The sequence below is a fragment of the Sceloporus occidentalis genome, unplaced genomic scaffold, assembly GCF_023333645.1.
Source record: "Sceloporus occidentalis isolate IW3139 unplaced genomic scaffold, rSceOcc1.0.p SCAF_54, whole genome shotgun sequence".
NCBI lineage: Eukaryota > Metazoa > Chordata > Lepidosauria > Squamata > Phrynosomatidae > Sceloporus > Sceloporus occidentalis.
The window spans coordinates 5,437,962-5,457,658 of record NW_028317034.1 but is presented as its reverse complement, the minus strand read 5'-3'; the positions used below and the strand labels follow the sequence as shown (position 1 = coordinate 5,457,658).

Sequence of the window (19,697 nt, the reverse complement as noted above, 5' to 3'; positions counted from 1 at the left end):
ACGTATCTTCGAACGTCCTTATGAAGAACCGGCCACCAAAACATCCGCTGGATCAAGTCTATGGTCTGATGAATGCCCCCGTGACCGGCAAATGGGGAGTCATGATGAGCTTGAAGGATCTGTAAACGAGCCTCAGGAGGAACATAGATGCGCCCCCGGTGGTAGTATAATCCTTGGCGTCTTATTAAAGTGGACGTCTCCGAGTTGTGGCCTCTCGAATGTTCACGTACGCAGTTCCAAATGGTATGTGTGAGAGAAATGAAATGAGTGGTTGGTAACACTGTATCCTGTTGCGCGGGATCTTTCACAGGTGCCTCAAACATACGAGACAAAGAATCAGCTTTTACATTACGTGAACCAGGCCGTTAGGTGATGTGTAGTTGAAAACGAATAAAAAACAGAGCCCATCTAGCCAGGCGAGGTTGTAACCGTTTAGCTGATCGTAGATATTCAAGGTTTTTATGATCTGTATATACAGTCACTGGGTGTAGAGCACCCTCCAGGAGATGTCTCCACTCTTCAAGGGCCAGTTTTATAGCTAATAGTTCCCGTTCCCCAACGCAATAATTCCTCTCGGCGGGGGACAGAGTACGTGAAAAGTAGGCCACAGGGTGTAATTGTTCATCTTTGGCTTGTCTTTGGGATAAAACCCTCCTACGGCAGAGTCAGAGGCGTCAACCTCAAGAATGAAAGGAACTTGAGGGTTAGGCATTTGAAGAATTGGAGCGGAGACAAACCTTGTTTTAAGAAAGTCAAACGCTTGTTGAGCGGCCTTTGACCAGATGAATGAAGTGGTCTTGGAGGTCAAAGCTGTGATGGGTTGTATGTGTTTGGAAAAGTCTCTAATGAACTTTCGGTAATAATTAGCGAACCCAATAAATCGTTGCGCTCCTTTACGATCCGTAGGTGGTGGCCAATGGAGGATGACTTCGACTTTCTTGGGATCCATTTGGATGCTGGTTGGAGAAAGGATGTAGCCCAAAAAGTCCACGCTTTGTACCTCGAACATACATTTGTCTAATTTAGCATATAGGCCATGAGTTCTTAATCTGGTAAGCACCTGACGAACATGCTCTCGGTGAAGTTCCAGGGTGGCAGAAAAGATGAGGATGTCGTCCAGATATATGATAACGAAGTGATCCAGGATATCACGAAAAACATCGTTAACGAAATGCTGAAATGTGGCTGGAGCATTACAAAGTCCAAAGGGCATCACTCGGTATTCGAAGTGGCCATAGCGACACCTGAACGCGGTTTTCCACTCATCTCCCTCCCGAATCCTCACTAGGTTGTAGGCACCCCGCAGGTCAATCTTGGTGAAGATTTTAGCCGAGCGAGCATGCTCAATTAATTCAGGTATAAGTGGTAGAGGATAGCGATTTTTTACAGTGATATTGTTAAGTTCGCGGTAATCAACACACGGACGTAAACTGCCATCTTTCTTGTGTACGAAAAATATGCCAGCACCCGCCGGGGATGTGGAAGGACGGATAAATCCCCTGGCGAGGTTATCCTCGACATAGTCTTTAAGAACAGCGAGTTCAGGTTCCGACAACGGATAGATCCGACCGAAGGGAATGGCTGAACCGGGATACAATTCGATGGGGCAGTCATACGGCCTAAATGGGGGTAGAGTCTCGGCCCTTCTCTTCTCAAAAACATCCGAAAATTGACGATATGGTGCAGGTAACCCTTGAAGGTTGGTGGCCGACTGGGAGATGCAAACCGTAGTAGGAGACAGGCAGGTCTGGTTGCAGAAATGCGAGGTAAAGCGGAATACCCCCGTCTCCCAGTTGATACAAGGGTTATGGGTACGAAGCCAGGGAAGTCCCAATATAATAGGAGAAATAGGAGAAGGAGCAACGTCGAAGTGAAGAGATTCCACATGTCTGTCTCCCAACTTGACGAGCAGAGGGATGGTCTCCAAGACAATAGGACCGGTCTTTAAGGGACTGCCATCGACTAGCAAAATGGAGAGGGGGTGCTTCTTTCGTTGAGTAGGGATGGAGTGAGTCTGAACATACGTGGAGTCGATGAAGTTACCACTGGCTCCGGAGTCGATCATGGCTGAAAGGCTAACAGCTCCTTTATTCCACTGTAATGACACGGAGAGGGAAAGGTAAGCAGATGTGGCAGGTAATTGATCAGCATGAAGTTGAAGATGAGCTATAGGCCTCTTACCCTTAGCGTGGCGAGCCCTGGCTCTGCAGTCCTTGAAAATATGCCCAGGTCTGCCGCAATACAGGCACAATCCCAAAGTCCGGCGACGTTCCTTCTCCGCAGCTGACAAAGGACCTCTGATGATGCCAATCTGCATGGGTTCTTCCTGGGAGGAAGGTGCAGGAGATGGAAGTAGAGAACGCACCGGAGGCCCAGCAGAGGTGGTAGCCAACCGTTCTCTCCGTCTTTCACGAAGGCGGCGATCAATCAGGGTGACGAGGGTAATAAAGTCTTCCAAACCGGTAGGGGTAGTAGTACGGGCCAGCTCGTCCTTAACAGCCTCCGAGAGACCCCAACGAAATTGGTCGTGTAATGCAGCCTCATTCCAGGAAGAGTCGAGAGCAAGACGACGGAATTCGGTGATATACTCCTCCACTGGTCTTCTCCCTTGCTTAAGGTCTCTTAAAGTGGAAGTGGCAGTAGAGGCTCTAAAAGGGTCATCGTAGAGGGTGTCCAGAGCCTGCCTGAAAGAAGGCCAGGAATCCAGGACCGAGTTTTGGGTGTGGATCAAATTATGTGCCCACATCTGAGGTTCATCCGCCAGGAGGGCGATGACTGTGTGAACCTTAACATAGTCCGTAGCATAGGTTCTGGGCCTCAAATTAAACAGGATTTGACAGGAGGTAATGAATGTACGGTATTTGGTACGATCTCCCGCAAATCTATCAGGAAGCGGAATAGCAGGTTCGAAGGCCGGAACTCCCTCCGGGGCTGGAACAGGAGGAGAAGCGGCAGCCTCGGATGCAGCTCCCTGATGAAGCTGAAGTTGATGCACCTGTTGCTGAAGGTGATGTTGGTTGGTCTGCATGTCTTGGAATGATTGTGTCATAGCTGTCATTTGCTGAGACAGGGTAGTTAGTGCCTCTGTAAATCCTGCGGGCTCCATCAGGGCTCAGTTATTATGTCGGGAGCAGGAATCAGGAAGGACCAGTTCAATAGGGAGCAGAGCTCAATATGCAGGCAGAGGCGTTTAGCAGATAAGGCCAACAACGCTGTCAGGAAAAGCCGAGGTACGGTACACAGGCGGGTCACGAGGTACAGAAGGAGCAGACTAGCCAACGTCAGGACACAAGCCGAGGTACGGTACACGAGCGGGCAACGAGGTACAAAAGGGTCAGGCAAAGCCGTAGTCAAAGGAGAGCCAGGAATCACGAACCGTTTAGTAGATAAGGGTCAGGCAGGAGCGAGGTCAAAGGAAAGCCAAGTAGGTACACGGAGAATCACTAGGAAGGCGCACTCAGGATGTAGCAGGGAAGCACAATAACTGAGCACTGAGCAAAGCTCAGTGCTTGGTTTTAAACTTGCCGCTCGGGGGAAGCTCCGCCCCCGAGTGGGAGGCTACAGCGGCGAGTTCCCGCGAACCTTGTTCGGGGAACAATAAAGTTAATAGAGGGCGCGCGCGCGCCTAGCAAAAGCCGGTCGAGTGGAGAGGCCGGTAGGACATCTGCTGGATCCGATGCCCGCGGGTAGCGGGCATCCAGGTAAGAGACCGCGTCGGGTCGCCGGACCCCGGCGGGTACCGCGTCGGGTCGCCGGACCCCGGCGGGTACCGCATCGGGTCGCCGGACCCCGGCGGTTACCGCAACGGGTAGCCGGACCCCGGCGGTTACCGCAACGGGTAGCCGGACCCTGACAATATGCATGGGATAGGCATAAAGCTATCCTGAATCTATGACAAGACCAAGGACTGATTAAGCTCTGAGTCTTTACATCATGAAAAAAGGGCAGATGTGATGGACTGAACAGATCCTATCTGCCATCACATTTCTTTGTTAGTATGAATTAGAGAGTTAATAGCAAATAAAGCTTTCCCATAATTTACTTTCAGTCTTGCTCTCCTTTCACTGTTTCTAGTATGTTCATTTGGTGCTCTTTAGCACCCTAATACTTGATCAGTCAAAATACTGGTTATAGTTGGCATAAAATTAGCTTTCTCTATTTTAGGCTCTACATCAAATCTATTGGCCACATGTGTAATGAACCAATATACGTTTAGATATTCCTAAACACCTATGCACCTGTTTCTGTTTCCAGATGCCAAATGGGTCATGATTTTAAAACATTTATTCCTGCAATATTTTCATGCATCACATATCATCTTGCCATCCCTCTATATATATATACCTGATTTATTTGTTAGTCTGCTAGCAGATATAAGAAACTTTGCCAAACACTGGGAACAATGGATTATTTCATCACTGGAAAACCTGCCAGATGCCCTTTCAGAGAAGAAACTGACGATCGTCAGGAGATTTGTATCGTCGCTGAAAAGACAAACCTCGTTCTTACATTTAGCTCAGGCAAGTTTTAACATGATATCACTATGTTTTTTTGTGGAGGAAAATATTGTCCAGCTCTATTTTCATAGTAAATTAATTTTTGGGGTCAGTTTTGAATCTATTCCAAAGAATTTTACTGCAAACATTCTATGTTTATTGGCTGTAATCTGAAAAGAACCAGAGTAGCTGCAGCCAGTGTTCAGCTACCGGGATATGACATTATATTCTGATGCTCAACATCAGAGGCCTCATGCTCCCAGCACCACACTCCAGTTGGCCCCTGAGGAGACCCCCACGTTGACCTCCGCTCTAGGTTGGCGTCTACCTTACCAACGGTGGGGTCGGCCCTGACTCTCAAACCCTGATTTAAACCCATTGTCAGTTCTTTTAAAAGAATCAAACACTATTTCATGATGTGTAATTGATTCTAGTTGTTTTCATGTATATCTTCTTAGATAGCGCGTCCTGCCCTGTTTGATCAGAATGTAGTAAATACTATGACATCTGACATTGAAAAAGTGGACTTATACAGCATTGGATCTCAGGCTCTTCTTACCAGCTGCAGTGGTGGTGACACTGACTGTGATGTCTACACAGAGTGTGAGTTTACATACAAGCAAACAAAATTACAATATTTTACTATTGTTTTTAGTTAACAAGCATCTCTTACGTTGGTTTTATGTACTTTGTTTTTACTTTATTAAAATATGTTTATTAACTATTTTTTTAGGCCGCCCTCTCAAAATGTTTGAATATCAGGTGTAGAATAGAGCAACGGGACCACGTATCTAACAGAGCAATAGACTTAAGCCGGAGGGTATAGTTCTAATTGTGGTTTCAATGTCTTATTTCATCCGATCATTCATCTTCTTTTCTTCTTTGTCACTTACTCCTCTAAAGTGTTTCAAGAACTAAAAGATCTACTTAAAAAGAATGCCACTGTTGAATCTTTCATCGAATGGTTGGACAATGTTGTAGAGCAAAGAGTTATCAAGGTAACATATTGCTTTGGTTGTTTTGCTTTGTTTTTTATATTTGATGTCTGCAGTACTTGAGTTAGTGAAAACACTTACCTGTAAACCATACACTGTTTAGTAGTTCATAATATTTCAATATTTGTAATCCATATATACAGTATACATATACATAACCAGCCTTGGGTGTTTTTGTTATTGTTTTCTATGCAACCGTTATATGTATTCTCACTTAATAAATACATTTAGAAATATATGTAATCTGAACATATGTTTGAAGATTGATTACTCTTAACCAGACCTTTGTTGGGGGAGTTATAGTTAGGTAAAATGTTGGAGTAGCTACACCTTGATTGACAATAAGTTAATGCTTTCCTCTCCTTTTGTACCAGTAAGTCTTAATGTCTCCTTCTGTACCAGTATGTCTTAATATTTGTTCATTAATAAAAATATAACTATCTTTAACGTTCCCTGTAATGTTCCAACTTAATTCCAGGGTGTATTCCCAAACATATATTTCAAAAAGATTTATGAATGCACTTGTATTTTCAGGCAAGCAAGCAAAATGGAAAATCCCTGAAAAAGAGAGCTCAGGACTTCCTCTTGAAATGGAGCTTCTTCGGAGCTAGAGTTATGCACAATCTCACCTTAAACAACGCATCAAGTTTTGGTACCTACTTTTTGTTTATAAACATTATTAATGTCATTTAAAATGATCAATTAAACTGATTCATTCGTATATTATATATTTTATTTGGACATTACAAAGCAAGTACCCTGCCTGTAAGTAGAAAAAAAAACTAGGAAAAGTGACTGTGACTGTTAAAAACCCTCACATCCTTTTTAGTTGATTGTCTAAACAGTATGTGTTCACTATTATCTACATAATGAAGAAAGGGTAAATATGCAAAGGGCAGCCAGACACAATGCGAACTAATCTGCTGCCTCTCAGTATAGCTTGTGTCTTACTTTCATCAGTTTACTCTTTGATCCGATTTTGTATGTCCCCAGGTAGTAAATAAATCCAGCTCTGTTGATCGTTTATCTAGTGATTAGATAAAAAGATTCTTAGAAACTATCCCATGTTAGTCTTGCTAGGTCACTTAAAGTCCAGCAATTATTTATCTGCCTGCTGCTTTACTTCTAGTGGAGTGCTGAGAGATGGTCATTTTGATAGGGATGGTAAATTTGCTCACTTATGGTCATATATATATATTGGCACTTATTTGTATTACTGCTAGGATTAATATTGTTGTCTTATAGGTTCATTCCATTTGATTCGCATGTTACTCGATGAGTACATACTACTGGCAGTGGAAACTCAATTTAACAATGACAAAGAACAAGAGCTGCAGAATTTGTTGGATAAGTACATGAAAAATGCAGGTAAACTGTTATGTGTCCAACATAAACTCAGATGATGAGCTCTATGACAATACTTAAATACAAATAATGAAAAAACAAAAACAAACAAAAAAATTGGTATTACCAGGACTTTCTATTAACCAAAGGGGTGAGAACAGCCCCTCTCTATGTGTCATGGGGTAATAAAATAAGTTGTGTGCAGACTATATTGTGCCAGTAGTTTTTTTCCGCTATAACCATCTTTGCACCAAACAAAATGTGCAGGCTTTATACCAACCCTTAGAAACCTAGCACTGCAGCAGTTTCAATAGTAATACTAGATCCAGACTTAATATAAATACATCAGACAAATTTCAGGTAGGAATAAGGTGCATGCAGCAAAATGGAGTTTCATAGGAAACCCACACTCATAGCAAGGATGCCATGACCGATTTGATTCTTCAGTCCATCAATGTTTGTAGAAAGCAAACGCTTAGCTGGCTCACAAAATATATTTTCAATATTCTCATTGTGTTAGTCCAGAAAGTGTAAAATCAATTTCCGTGCTTTCATACGAGGCCAGTCACAGATGAAACTGCGAAAACGCAATGCAAAAGTGTCGAAATTTCGGTAGGGTTTGTAATTTGTAAACTTGTGTAGCCCCCATTTCAAGGTGTTTTGGTGCCATTATAAGCTGCTTTGACACTCCTTGGTGAGGTAAAAAAAAGGGAGGATTTGTGTGTAGGATGGTACAGATCAATAACTAATAGAAATAGCCAAAAAACAAGCAGCACTATCGCCACCACCATCTCAACCATTATGATTACAATTATGGAAAAAAAAACCCCACACACACTAATACCACTCCTACCTCATCTGATGGGCAAGATTGTGGTAAAGCGTGGGAGCATTTTGAGACTTTGGGAGATGGGCGCACTACAAGGAGCAAGTTGTGTCAAAAGGTATTGAGCCAGGTATGGTGACATCTCACCAATTCTGTGATGAGTCAACACCTACGTACACGCCACAGTGCATCTTGGGGAAAACTGGCGGCATTGGTGACAACAGCAAATCCACAACCGGCACTACAGGCTCTTAACGTGATGTTCTCTGGGCAGAACATTTGGGTGTCAATAGGCAGAGATAAATGGGCATTACTGGGGTAGGTGGTGACAGTCCTTAAGCCATTTAGGCATATGACCGAAGACTTAAACCAGAACAGTTATCCCCTTACTTACCTACCTACCTTAAACGACACACAAATGACTTCCTGGAACAAAATGAGATGACAGGTTGTACATGGAAGTTGATCAGTATGTTGATAGAGGAGGTGACATCATGGACACCTTAGAGTATATGCTGGCCACCCTCTGTGAGCCAAGGGTTAAGGGCAGGTTGTCCCTTAAAATGCGTTTTAAAACTTGGAGAGGCATGCTAAGTGAAGGAGAATCCAGAAGGTGTCAGGGATGCTCCCTTTTCCCTTTTTCCAGAATCTAAAAAGTGCACAAGTCCAATATATATGTGTATATATAAATATATATATATATATAAATATATATATATAAATATATATACTGTATATATGTATGATGTAAATATACACTGCATATAGGGAACAATAAACAATAACTGTGTCTGTGCTATGTTTTATTTTTATGAATTTCCAGAATACATTGTTACATGCTGTTTTTTTACTTTTTTAGATGCAAGCAAAGCAACATTTACAGCATCGCCAAGTTCTTGCTTTCTTGCAAGTCGTAACAAATCCAACAGTCTTCCAAATGACTCTGCAGTCAAAAATGAATGTCTGCAAGATCGAACTTATAGTTTTTCATCTGACCAGCATGCCAACCTTGTTCGTGGCTTGCACTCTTTCTCACATGGCGATAGCAATAGCGTTCAACTTACAGGTAAAAAGCAAAACAGTTCAATACAAAGGGAATATGTTTTACCTGAAACAAAGAAGTATATAGAAATTCACAAGAACGGTGCTACTTAGAAAAATAATAGAGAAAGCTGTGCAATGAGCAAGTGAAAATAAGGAAAATACCATATATCACTCTCTCTGCACTTCAGTGTTAGGTGCACCACTCAGCATGACGGACATTTACACCAAGACTTCTCTAGAGTACAATGTACAGTGAAGAGAGTGGCTGCCAGATGATGTTGTGGGCAGGAAGGAGAAGAGTTGTGTTGTGTGCAGAGAGGAAATGGGCTGCAGATGGTGTTGTGTTTTTTTTTAAGAACATAATTAAGCAAACCTTACTTATATTAAAGTTAAGGGAAAGGTAGATAAAGAACATTCTCGTTAATAGTCTTTTGAAAAAAGATTCACCAGATACGTTACCCTTAAATCAGAGACATTCCCTGTGGTGTATCTTTTGGTGTCTCTTTTATGTAATAGAAACAGTTTATTTAATAATGCATATTTTCAAAATTCCTTTAAATCTATATTTGAATGTGGCATTTATGGGTTTTTTTTGGTTTTTTTTTAGATCGGCTGGAGGTTCCGCAAAACACGGGACATCTCATTACTCCACCCATGTCCCCAGCAGTCTTAAATAGGGGAAGTGTTATAAACCAAGGACCAATGGCTATCAGACCTCCCAGTGAAGGCCCAATACTGCCTAGTCATTCCCAGGTTTCTTCTTGTTCTGAGCCTATATTCCAGAATCTACCCCCAACAAACCAAAACTATTTTGGAACTAGTTCAAATCATCAGGCTATATTCAGAGCTCACACTCAACCTGCTTCTGGATCCCTTCAACACAGAGTGGATCAGAGTCGATACTCTCAACTGAACGACCAACAGCTCCCACGTGACTGCTTTACAAGCAGTTGTTCGGTGTCTCCATACAACATTCATCCTCCTTCAGCTTATGGATCACAAGCTAATGCACAAGAAATACACAGCATGCAATTCATTAATACTGGAGGATACAGTTTCATAAATACTTCAGTCCCTGGGAGTTGCCAAGGAGGAACTTATTCTTCAAACACTAGCAATGGTATTTATCAATGTTTCTTAATCAGATCATTTTATAAAGTGCTGTGGATGTACTTTAGCATTGAAGAAATGTAGGATTTATTTAATTTCATTTTATATATGTCCTATAAATATAAACTATCTTTATCTGTAGACCTGTAGATTGTAGGCACTCATGTGATAATTTGGGTGACTTTCCCTGCTCAAGCACCACAATGAGCTGATTCTTTTTTGAAATGCTAATGAAGTCCTGGTTACCTAATGCAGCTCTTTTCTCTGTAAACTTTCATTAGTAAGAGGTACCTTCTAGGTGATTATATTGCTATAGATTACCAAAAAGCTGTATAATAAGGAGTCAGGGTGCTTGTTTATGAAATCAGGCTAAGAAAACAGATAAACGTAACTAATATATAGTTGTCTACAAAAAAATATCTTTGCGGAGACTGTATCTCCAGAAGAATATAGGTACTTTGGAGAAAGTTCAGAGAAGCACTACTAAAATGGTTCATGGATTACAGGACAAAATTTACCAGGAAAGGTTAAATGATCTTAACATATATAGCCTGGAAGAAAGACGTGACAGGGGGGATATGATAGAAACATTACATCTTAAAGGGAGTACAAAGGAAGTGTTTTTAGTCTTAATCTGAGGGAGGCATTTAAAAGTAACATCAGGAAATATTACTTTATTGAACGGATAGTGAATAGCTTTCCAGCAGAAGTGGTAGACGTTAATACAATGAAGGCGTTTAAGCAAGCATGGGATAGGCATAAGACTAAGCTCAATATAAGATAAGGCCAGGGACTAAGCAATGTATTCAGAGGTCGGGCAGACTGGATGGGATGAATGGTTCTTATCTATGTTTGTGCCAGGAGGCCCTAATATCTTACTTCCGCCTCTGCAACAGGGACTCAAGTCAGAGCTGCTTTGTGTTACTTTGGACTGAATACTGCAGGTTCGCTAGCTGTAGAAGTATTTTAGTTAAACTAACATTCTGCAACAGTTCACAATTTTTCATACAGGACCGGTCTGACTTGGGCTCTCCTGCTATGGGAGGTAGGAGCACACTGGGGTTACATATTGTGACATGGTCTTGTGGTAGTAAACGAGACGGGGGTCATTTGTCTTTACTTGCCCCCCCGTCCAACTGAACTAGCAAATGTGATTATTTTTAGACTGGCCTGTCTAATATATTGAAAATAATTGGTATAATTAAAGCTACAGTCCATCACAGCTTCATCCGTTTATCAGAGTTTATTCACAAAACTATGAGCTTGCAGATGAGTTGTCTTCTCAGGCCTACTTGCAGTTGAAGCTCCTTGGGGTCTTGATTCATAGCATAGTCAGGAAGAAAAAAATATTACAAATCTCTTGGAAATTCACGGTAAGCTGACTACACCCCAAATTGCTTCTGTGCACTTCTGGTGTATGACAGCAGTACCAGGGATTCCACCCCAGCAATATATTTTGTGTCTCCGGGTTTGACGCAGAGATCTCCGGGTGAAGCACCTCTTCCCTGGTTCTCCAGGTCAACACCCGAATCCTCCGGGTTCCAGGAGTGGGGTCTTGACACGCCCTGCTGTCTGCCCATTTTCCCTTAAAATGGGAGTGTTCCTGTGATGTCAGCAGGACCGCCTACCGACATCAGCGGGATCCACGCAGGCAGGGCAGGCTCCGGGTAGCCGGAGCTAGGAAGTTCCCTGGTATGCAAATAACATAAGAAAATGTTTTGTTGTTCAAATAGTTCATCAATATGCCATAGCACCAATATAGGTGTCATATAAAACATATAAATTTTTCCCTGCTATGGGCCTAGATAGTTTTTGGCATTTTGCTTTAATTAGGAGACAATCCTATACACACTTTACTCGTATATTATTATTATTAATTTTTTATTATTATTATATTATTATTCATAGCTACCTCATTTAGGTTAACCTGTACATCTTATCACATTATATATCAGTACATTGTTCAACTAATATGACTCGATACATTCCAACTCAAACAGTAGAAGTGACTTAAATTCAATCATTTTCATAAAATCCCCACCCTTTTAAGTAAATGTATTCAAGACATATTGAAAACAAACATAGATGGCACATGCAGCCCATGAAGGTCACAGTACAAAAACTAGTACATGGTAGGTACATATACGGAGGGGTTAAATTCTATAATTGTGGTAAAAACACAAATTCTATAGGTCTGATTTGTGATAAGCTGGTTTATGCATTATTCATGAAAGCACTATTCACTGTTTAATTCCATTATTTTTGTATGCTTAATATTTTACAGGATATTATGGGAACAATTTAAGTTACCAAGACTCTCACAGACTTGGATCGATGATTGATCAGCACGTGTCTGTAATTAGTAGTGTCAGTAGCATCCGCCCTCTACATTCATATAATGATATTCATGATCCGCTCAACATTTTAGATGACACTGCAAGAAAACTTGGTTCATACTATACAGACTCTTCACCTCCAATTATTTGTCGAAACCAGATACGTAAGTGTTGATGTGCAGTATTTTTTTTTTTATCATATATATATAGTACATAAACCAGAATGACTAAGTACTTCTATTTTATTCAAATAGATTCTAGAGGTTACAGTACTTTCAGTATGCTAAACTAGTAAACATCCATGATATTTTCCATTTTCTAGTTTTAAAGTATCTGTAAATATATGTGATGATTGGCTGAGCTTTAATGAAATTAGTTACAATAGAAAAGGCAAATGATTGTAAAGATTATATCTTTAAATCCTTTTAAAGTATCCATAAGTACATAGATGATAATAATTAGATTTGTTACAAATATAAATATAAAAATAAGAGAATTATACTTTTCACTGATAAAATTGTGTTTAATTAGATGTAGTGGAAAACATATTTTCATTCCAAAGCATTTCATTCATTAGAAACCTACGTAAAATCAACTACAGTCTGAATAAACTTATATAGCTTAGTAAAAGAACAGCTGTATAAACATAATATTACTTTTATCTGTGTAGCCTCGAATATGCAGGGTGTCATATCACCATCCACATCTCAGTGTATGTATGGGATATCCAACCAGTACAGCTCCCAAGAAACACTGGATTCCCATGGACAGTCTGATGATGTCAGAGAGATGGTGTCTTCTTTGCCACCCATTAACACTGTCTTCATGGGAGCTACTTCAGGAAGCACGTAAAACAGCAACAACATGGACAATTGGCCTCCCAAACTCAAAGGGCTATGTTTTGTTGTTGATGGAAAGAAATCTGGATTAATACATTTCATTGTGTTGCTTATATTTGGATGATGTTTTCTTGTAACAGACAACTTTATTGTAAATACCATAAGCATAAATGATATCAGAATGTGAAGTATGACTTTTATTGGACATATGCAGACCATATGCACAAATGGCCCATTTATTTGAAAAGGTTTTGTCCACCCTAACTCACCCATATCATGCACATATTCCTAGTGTGTGCACCAATGAATAAGGTTACTGGGATATCCAATGACAACCTGCTGCCCTCAATTAAATAATCTTGAGAAAGGATCATGGGGAGAGGCCTCTGTGCCCAACTACTGTTTACACTACTATCGCTTTGACCACTAGGAACAGAAATATAGAAATGTAGGGCACCCTGGCCATCAGTGCTCAGCTGCACCCAGAAAGTATGTCATTGTCAGTCCCATTCTTCACATCTAACCCCGTTTTGATCACCTGCTGTCTGTTTCTTTACTTATTGAGGGAAGCAATTTTACATACAGGACAGGTTGCCTTGACATCACAAGTTCTCCTTCCAAATTAGCTTTAGATATATACAGTATGTATATTTATATTACTTGTATTTTGTATGTGCATCTATTTGTAAAAATGTATCTTTATTTAACATCTGTATTATAAATAATTCCTATTTATTAACCCCTACAGAGTACCTGTTTACTATCTTTTCACTTGACATGGTGTCAAGTTCATATTTCTACCTCCTATGGAACTGTTTACAAGGTCAAGTTTTATGGTTTCAATTGTACCTATAGTAAAAAAAAATATTCCTACTGTTGTATATTAAACATCAATAAATAAAATCTTACCAACGCTGTGACAGTTTTTTCAAATTATAGTCCTGATTTATGATGCAACAAGAAAGAGATCCAAAAAAATGTTTTGATCCCAACAAGAGTAGAAGCAGTGATGCCATTGTGTCTTCGGCAAATCCCAGCTGGTGTGACAAAATTTGGGCAAAAGATGTACTTTGATGATCCATCAATAACAATATCACCAAAGTGATTAAATAAAATCTTACAAAATTAATTGGTTTCCTTAGCCACATGTTTCAAGCATCTGATTTTCCCAAATGCTACTAAGCAAATAATTGTATAAAAACCCACTTTATACGTATACCGTGGAAACATCCATCTGAACATCCTGTTCAAAAGCTTTTATATAATTGTCAGCAATATATCAATTTCAACTAAAACACAAATAATTAAATAAAGCACAATCGGGTTTAGTAACTAACCATATGAATAAGTGACCGATTCTTGTGGTAACAAGAACATTGTCGATCTAATTGTATATTATATTGTACGTACTTTTCTGTGAGTGTCGCTCTGGTATGAACGCTTTTTTTACCTGTGGGATTTTACCAAAGTTGGTGAAACACACATTAAAACATTCAGCATTAGGAATCTATTGTGAAAACAATCTATTAAGCACAGCAAACCCCCTTGGTCATCAATCTGGCATTGGTATCAGTTAGAAATAATCTACCTCTAAGAAAAACAGGTCAATTAAAGATATCAACAACTGTAAATATAAATACAGAAACAGGTTATGTTGTATAGAGAAAGCCCAACTGATATATTACAGGTAAATGCCAAATTTTTATTGGCAAAATTCTAAAGGTTTTTAATTATTCTTAATTATATGCATTGCACATTTTAGATTAGAACAAACGAGTGGTCCACGAGAACCAATAAAAACATTATTAAGCACAGATATGTCAATTGAGGATTATCTGTTTTGTTTTATTAAATAAACAAGCTTCCCTGCTCCTCTTAAAGCTTTGACAATATATGCGTAAGATAAGAATTGAGGAACGGGCTTGAAAACGAGTGTATTTGAATTTATCTCAGTGGCCTGTTTTAGCTTTACTTCTTCACATCTAACATGGTTCCTGGCACAGAGGCTGTACTCCTTTTGATGGCACAGATGGATATATACAATTAGAAAACACATAAAAGATTATAATAAGCTTATGAAATAGGAAGGCCTACCTGTCTTCCTGTTGGCTTGGTTGATCATTATCCTTGTTCAAATAATGGACCACATGTTCATTTTGCCCTTCTGGCCTGGTTGCTACAGCTAAAACAGACAACATGAGAAATCCAGCATTTTAAAAGGATTAATAAAAAATGGATATATTATACATGAGTCTTTTTTTCTCTTTTTTCTTTTATTTTTGCAAGAAAGGCAAATATAATGTCTATTTATCAAACTGAACAGACAGTTGTATTTAGACAAGTTACTTGAAACAAACTATTCACGTAAACTTGTTCACGTTAACATTTACAATAAATATAGGTTGTACTAGCTGTCATTTTGTTGAATTTTTGCAGGACATATGTCACTGCATTACCTAAGAATTTATTTAGTGATAAAACCATCTAGAAAGCTCCACGATCACCCCACAGACTCCATAAAATATTCTTTGTGTGTTGATGTATATGTGCATTTAATTCCCCCATTTGTTCACAATTTTTTTATGTTTATTGTCAGTTTATATTCAAAGTTTCCATTTGAAAGTGTTGTATAGTTAGGTTTATAAAAAAAACTGAAAAAGCGCAATTTTATGTTTAAATACATCGCTGATATGAAAGCCTTGCTTGTAAAAATGCATTTTGTATTTATAAGGGTGCTTTCTTGTTAACACCTCATGAAGCTTCAAGCTAGAGTGCTGCTTTATTGTATTTCTGACTAAGTTTGTATGATGTTTTATGGCTACAGACCTATAAATTTCTGTATAGTGTGCACAAAGCTGGTCCCTGTGATTGGGCATACTGGTGAAGCAAAGGTTGTTCGTAAAATGAGCATGGTATAGGCCTGGCCTAGAGTCCACGCTAGAAGAAGCAAGCTTTGTTCGCTCAATATTTGGCAAACCTAATTTGCTCCTGTGAAAAAGCCTGGGTGTGCAACTTGTAAGCCCATCAAGTTTTCTATCACAGTTAATTAGTAATAAAATAGCAGATCTAATTAGCCCATAGAGGGAGAGTAATAGCTCTGTTTTGTTACTTCTTAGGAGTATACTGTATCACCTCAAATATCCTTTGCCCCTAAATATAAGCTTTTAATTGATTCAGATGCATTTACAAAAAAAACTGTTTCTACACTAAGTTTGGTGAATCTTTAATTATAGTCCATACATTGGTTCGGCGATTGATAGATTAAGGGGCTTATATTCACATTAGTATCGACTAAATAAATAGTCACACTTAGACAAGCTTTCTTTCGGAAAAAAAAAACCAAAAACAGATTAATTTAGAAATCTAATTGACATATTGCTGGTAAATTTGGCATTGTACATCCAGAGAACGTGAAAGAGTGAATGGGCAGGAAATAGAATTTGTCGGAACAAAAACGAACGGAAAAACTAACCGTTTTTGTCCCATTTGAACATGTCTAATTTCTAGCACTGTTTCAACCTATTACACTCTTCCCCAAAATAATTTTTTAGTCACGTAACATTTAGCCTCATCCATAATCTTTTCCACGGGCAAACATTTTTTTAAGCATTTTATATGTTCTAGCAATACATGTACTGGAAAATATAAAGCTCGGAATTATATTGCTAAATTCTTACAACATACAGTTTCATGTTACAGGATTATTTCTCCTTGTTTAAGTGTATATTATTTTAGCGTTCCTCCTTCTGTCTAGTTTTTTATGTCACTGTATTAGACCTGTTTTGTACAAGGCTACAATCTCTGTCTGCATGTAAATTATTGGTGACACTTTGACTCATGTTACTAGAGACATAAAGTGTTTTGAAATGTGCAGCACTAGTCATATTTTTATTTGCTTTAAATTGTTTAAATACCCTCGACATGATTCTCAGTCCCCATGCCCATTCGACCATTAGCAGATCCATCCTGTGGGTATTAATATATTAAGTTATCATAAGATGGAGAGCTCTTCGCAGTCACTATGTAATGAAACCACATCGTCAAGCAGATGTAGATTTCCACAGAATAATATAGAAGGGATTTACTGCTATAGCACAGAAAGGTGCTCTACCTTATGACACCTAATTGCTGTCTCATAGTCACATGACTGTACTTGAATAGAAAAATTTGTAACAGGAAGTACCTAACTAGTTAGAATGAGTAGCAATGTAAGTGTCGCTGAAGTTTACTGTTTGATAATGTATTGCTGACACCCTTGGCCAAGCTCTGGTCGAGACATATTTCTCATCCATACTTGGATCTAAATAAGTGTGTCTCTTTTCTGTCCTCTGATGCTCATCTAAGAGGTCAGGATGATTGGCGGATGTGATTGTTTCATGGTGTTCTTCAGCCCTAAATGACACAATATTAAATGGCAGAAAATAAACATAAGTGAAATACCCCATTCTTGTTTTAAATGCCTTTGTTGCACAAGTAGCTATCAATAGGTCACAAGTCGCCTTTTTGGCATTTCAAAATTATGGCAGGTATGAAGAAAGGATCACATCCAAGACATGCTTTATTTTTTACTGATTCGAATGATGAGGACCTCATAATGATTGATTGCAAACCACATAAACTATACCTGTAAACAATAATGCAACAAATATTTACTCTGCCTAATAAACATAATGTTTTGATGGGTGCCGCACACAGTCAAATCATTGCCCATGAGGATACACATGTATGTTTTTGGTAGGGCTGCAACTAAGCCAATAGAAAATAGAAATGGATGCACTCCGTTCATGAAATGTGTTCTGATCATTTATCATAACATTCTCTGTATAATTGTGCAGCTAATTAATTAAGTATCATAGTAGATATTTATCCTGGTGAAATGATATAGTCCCGGTACCATGAGCACCCAGTCCCGAAAATAACAAAACATCAAGAATTCCGGCATACGTATGATGGATCTCCATAAATTGGGGAGCATACATGTAATGTTTACGCTTGTTCTCTAAATTTGAAAGTATCTTACTTCAAGCAATATTTCTCTGCACTGGGATTTTTTTCTTTAGTAATATATCATTGGAAGACATTCGGAACTGTTATTACAACCACATATCTTATAAGGAAATGCAAAATACAAAGATTATCTGAAAGTATCTGTGTAAGGCTGAAATCGTCACATACCACAAATTAGGGTTGAACACAGTGATGTTTAATTCTCTCCATGCATATTTTTATTCAACAACTAATTCAGTAAAAGCATTTACAATCCTTATTATAAATCCGGTTTCTAGTGAGCCTTAATCAAACCCCGTATCACATCATTATAAATACCTAGAACCCAGAATAAGCATGTATTTTTTTTTCCATCAAACTACTTGGATTTGCTGATTATGCTGGTTTTTTAATCCAGGGTTTATATATTGCATTATATTATTGGCTTTATTTTTTTATATTTAGCTACACTAAATGTCAGGTATGAAATAAATAAATATATATTAAGATAAAAAATATAATTAACTATTGTACATATTTTGCTGTCCATAGCAAGTATTTAGCTATAAATTTAGTATGAAATAGCGGAAGGTGTAAAATCGATATGAGCGATAAAATATTGGAGCTGTAGCTTTTTTTTCTTGTTCCATCTGGCAAAAAAATTACCTTTACACCATAACAGATGGCTTTAAATGCAGTGATTACAAAAAATCCTGAAGTTAAAATAGTTTAATTACAAAGTCAATACCACCTACAACCTTTGCGGAGGCTTTAGTTTAAAAACAACAGACGGTATAAGGCACATGGCAGGACAATGTTTAACTAGAACTTTGCATTAGTGGCTTTCCTGAAACCTTTAGAATGCTAAAGATCACCTGGTTTGCATTTGTTTTTTTTAACTCTTTCGTTACCAGAGTTGTAACCATCACATTTCAAAGAAATGCATTGTTCAGCCCTGAGGCATCAGACATGATTAGGTATCTTAATATACACAGTGGGGTCTATGATCCATACACAAGGAGAAGCATGAAGCTCGGGTCCTAGCTTTCTACATTACTTCATTAGTTATTACTGTCAATGTAAAAATAAAGTTTGGCCAAAGTGTCTTGTTAAACACGTTAATCATTAACCCCTTCAATCCCAGGGGTTTTTGGTACTTGCCCAGAGCAATTTTGCCATTTTTGCGGTATGTTGGTTCAGCGATTATTCACATTTTCCTGTGAATAGTGTACCCATGTAAACTATATGGGTTTTTTTTCAAGCAGAGATTGAGCTTTCTTTTGATACCATAGTTAGATGATTAGCTGAAAATTTAGGATGAGAAATTTAGTAAAAACTAGCAAAAATTAGAAACATTTTCCCTCTGAATCCTCCCAAAATTAGGTAAAGTGATGAAAAAGCCCCTCCAAGTTTAGTGTCTGTGATCTGTGCCTCATCGGAGCGATCGGATATCCCAGCAGGGTCTGGAAAGGTTGGAAAATAAAAGGAAATAAAAACAAGAAAATAATTATTTTTCTCAATCATAGCTTTTCTTAAATATGAAAAAATAGTTTACATGAATTAATAAAGAAATAAAAGTTTCCTACAAGAATATCGTGAAGAATAATGTGATCACTGTTTTGTTCTACCGAATAAAAATAAAACTTTTTCATCTAAATAATTTTGCAGTAGCAAATGTTTTGATTACATTATGTGTAATGTATTTAATTTATTAGGGCCTT

General features: G+C 38.7%; 1 protein-coding gene across 1 annotated transcript in view; it reads left to right on the top strand.

Annotated features, from left to right (window-relative positions):
- Positions 1-13,003, top strand: part of LOC149288058 (DNA-binding protein RFX6-like) — a 32,492-nt gene extending 19,489 nt beyond the window's left edge. Inside the window, exons 11-19 of the mRNA XM_089492221.1 lie at positions 4,361-4,520; positions 4,955-5,099; positions 5,400-5,494; positions 6,026-6,143; positions 6,737-6,859; positions 8,521-8,727; positions 9,313-9,825; positions 12,100-12,312; positions 12,816-13,003. Of these exons, the coding sequence (XP_089348347.1) occupies positions 4,361-4,520; positions 4,955-5,099; positions 5,400-5,494; positions 6,026-6,143; positions 6,737-6,859; positions 8,521-8,727; positions 9,313-9,825; positions 12,100-12,312; positions 12,816-13,003 (1,762 nt within the window). The remainder of the gene's footprint in view (positions 1-4,360; positions 4,521-4,954; positions 5,100-5,399; positions 5,495-6,025; positions 6,144-6,736; positions 6,860-8,520; positions 8,728-9,312; positions 9,826-12,099; positions 12,313-12,815) is intronic.
- Positions 13,004-19,697: the final 6,694 nt, after the last annotated feature.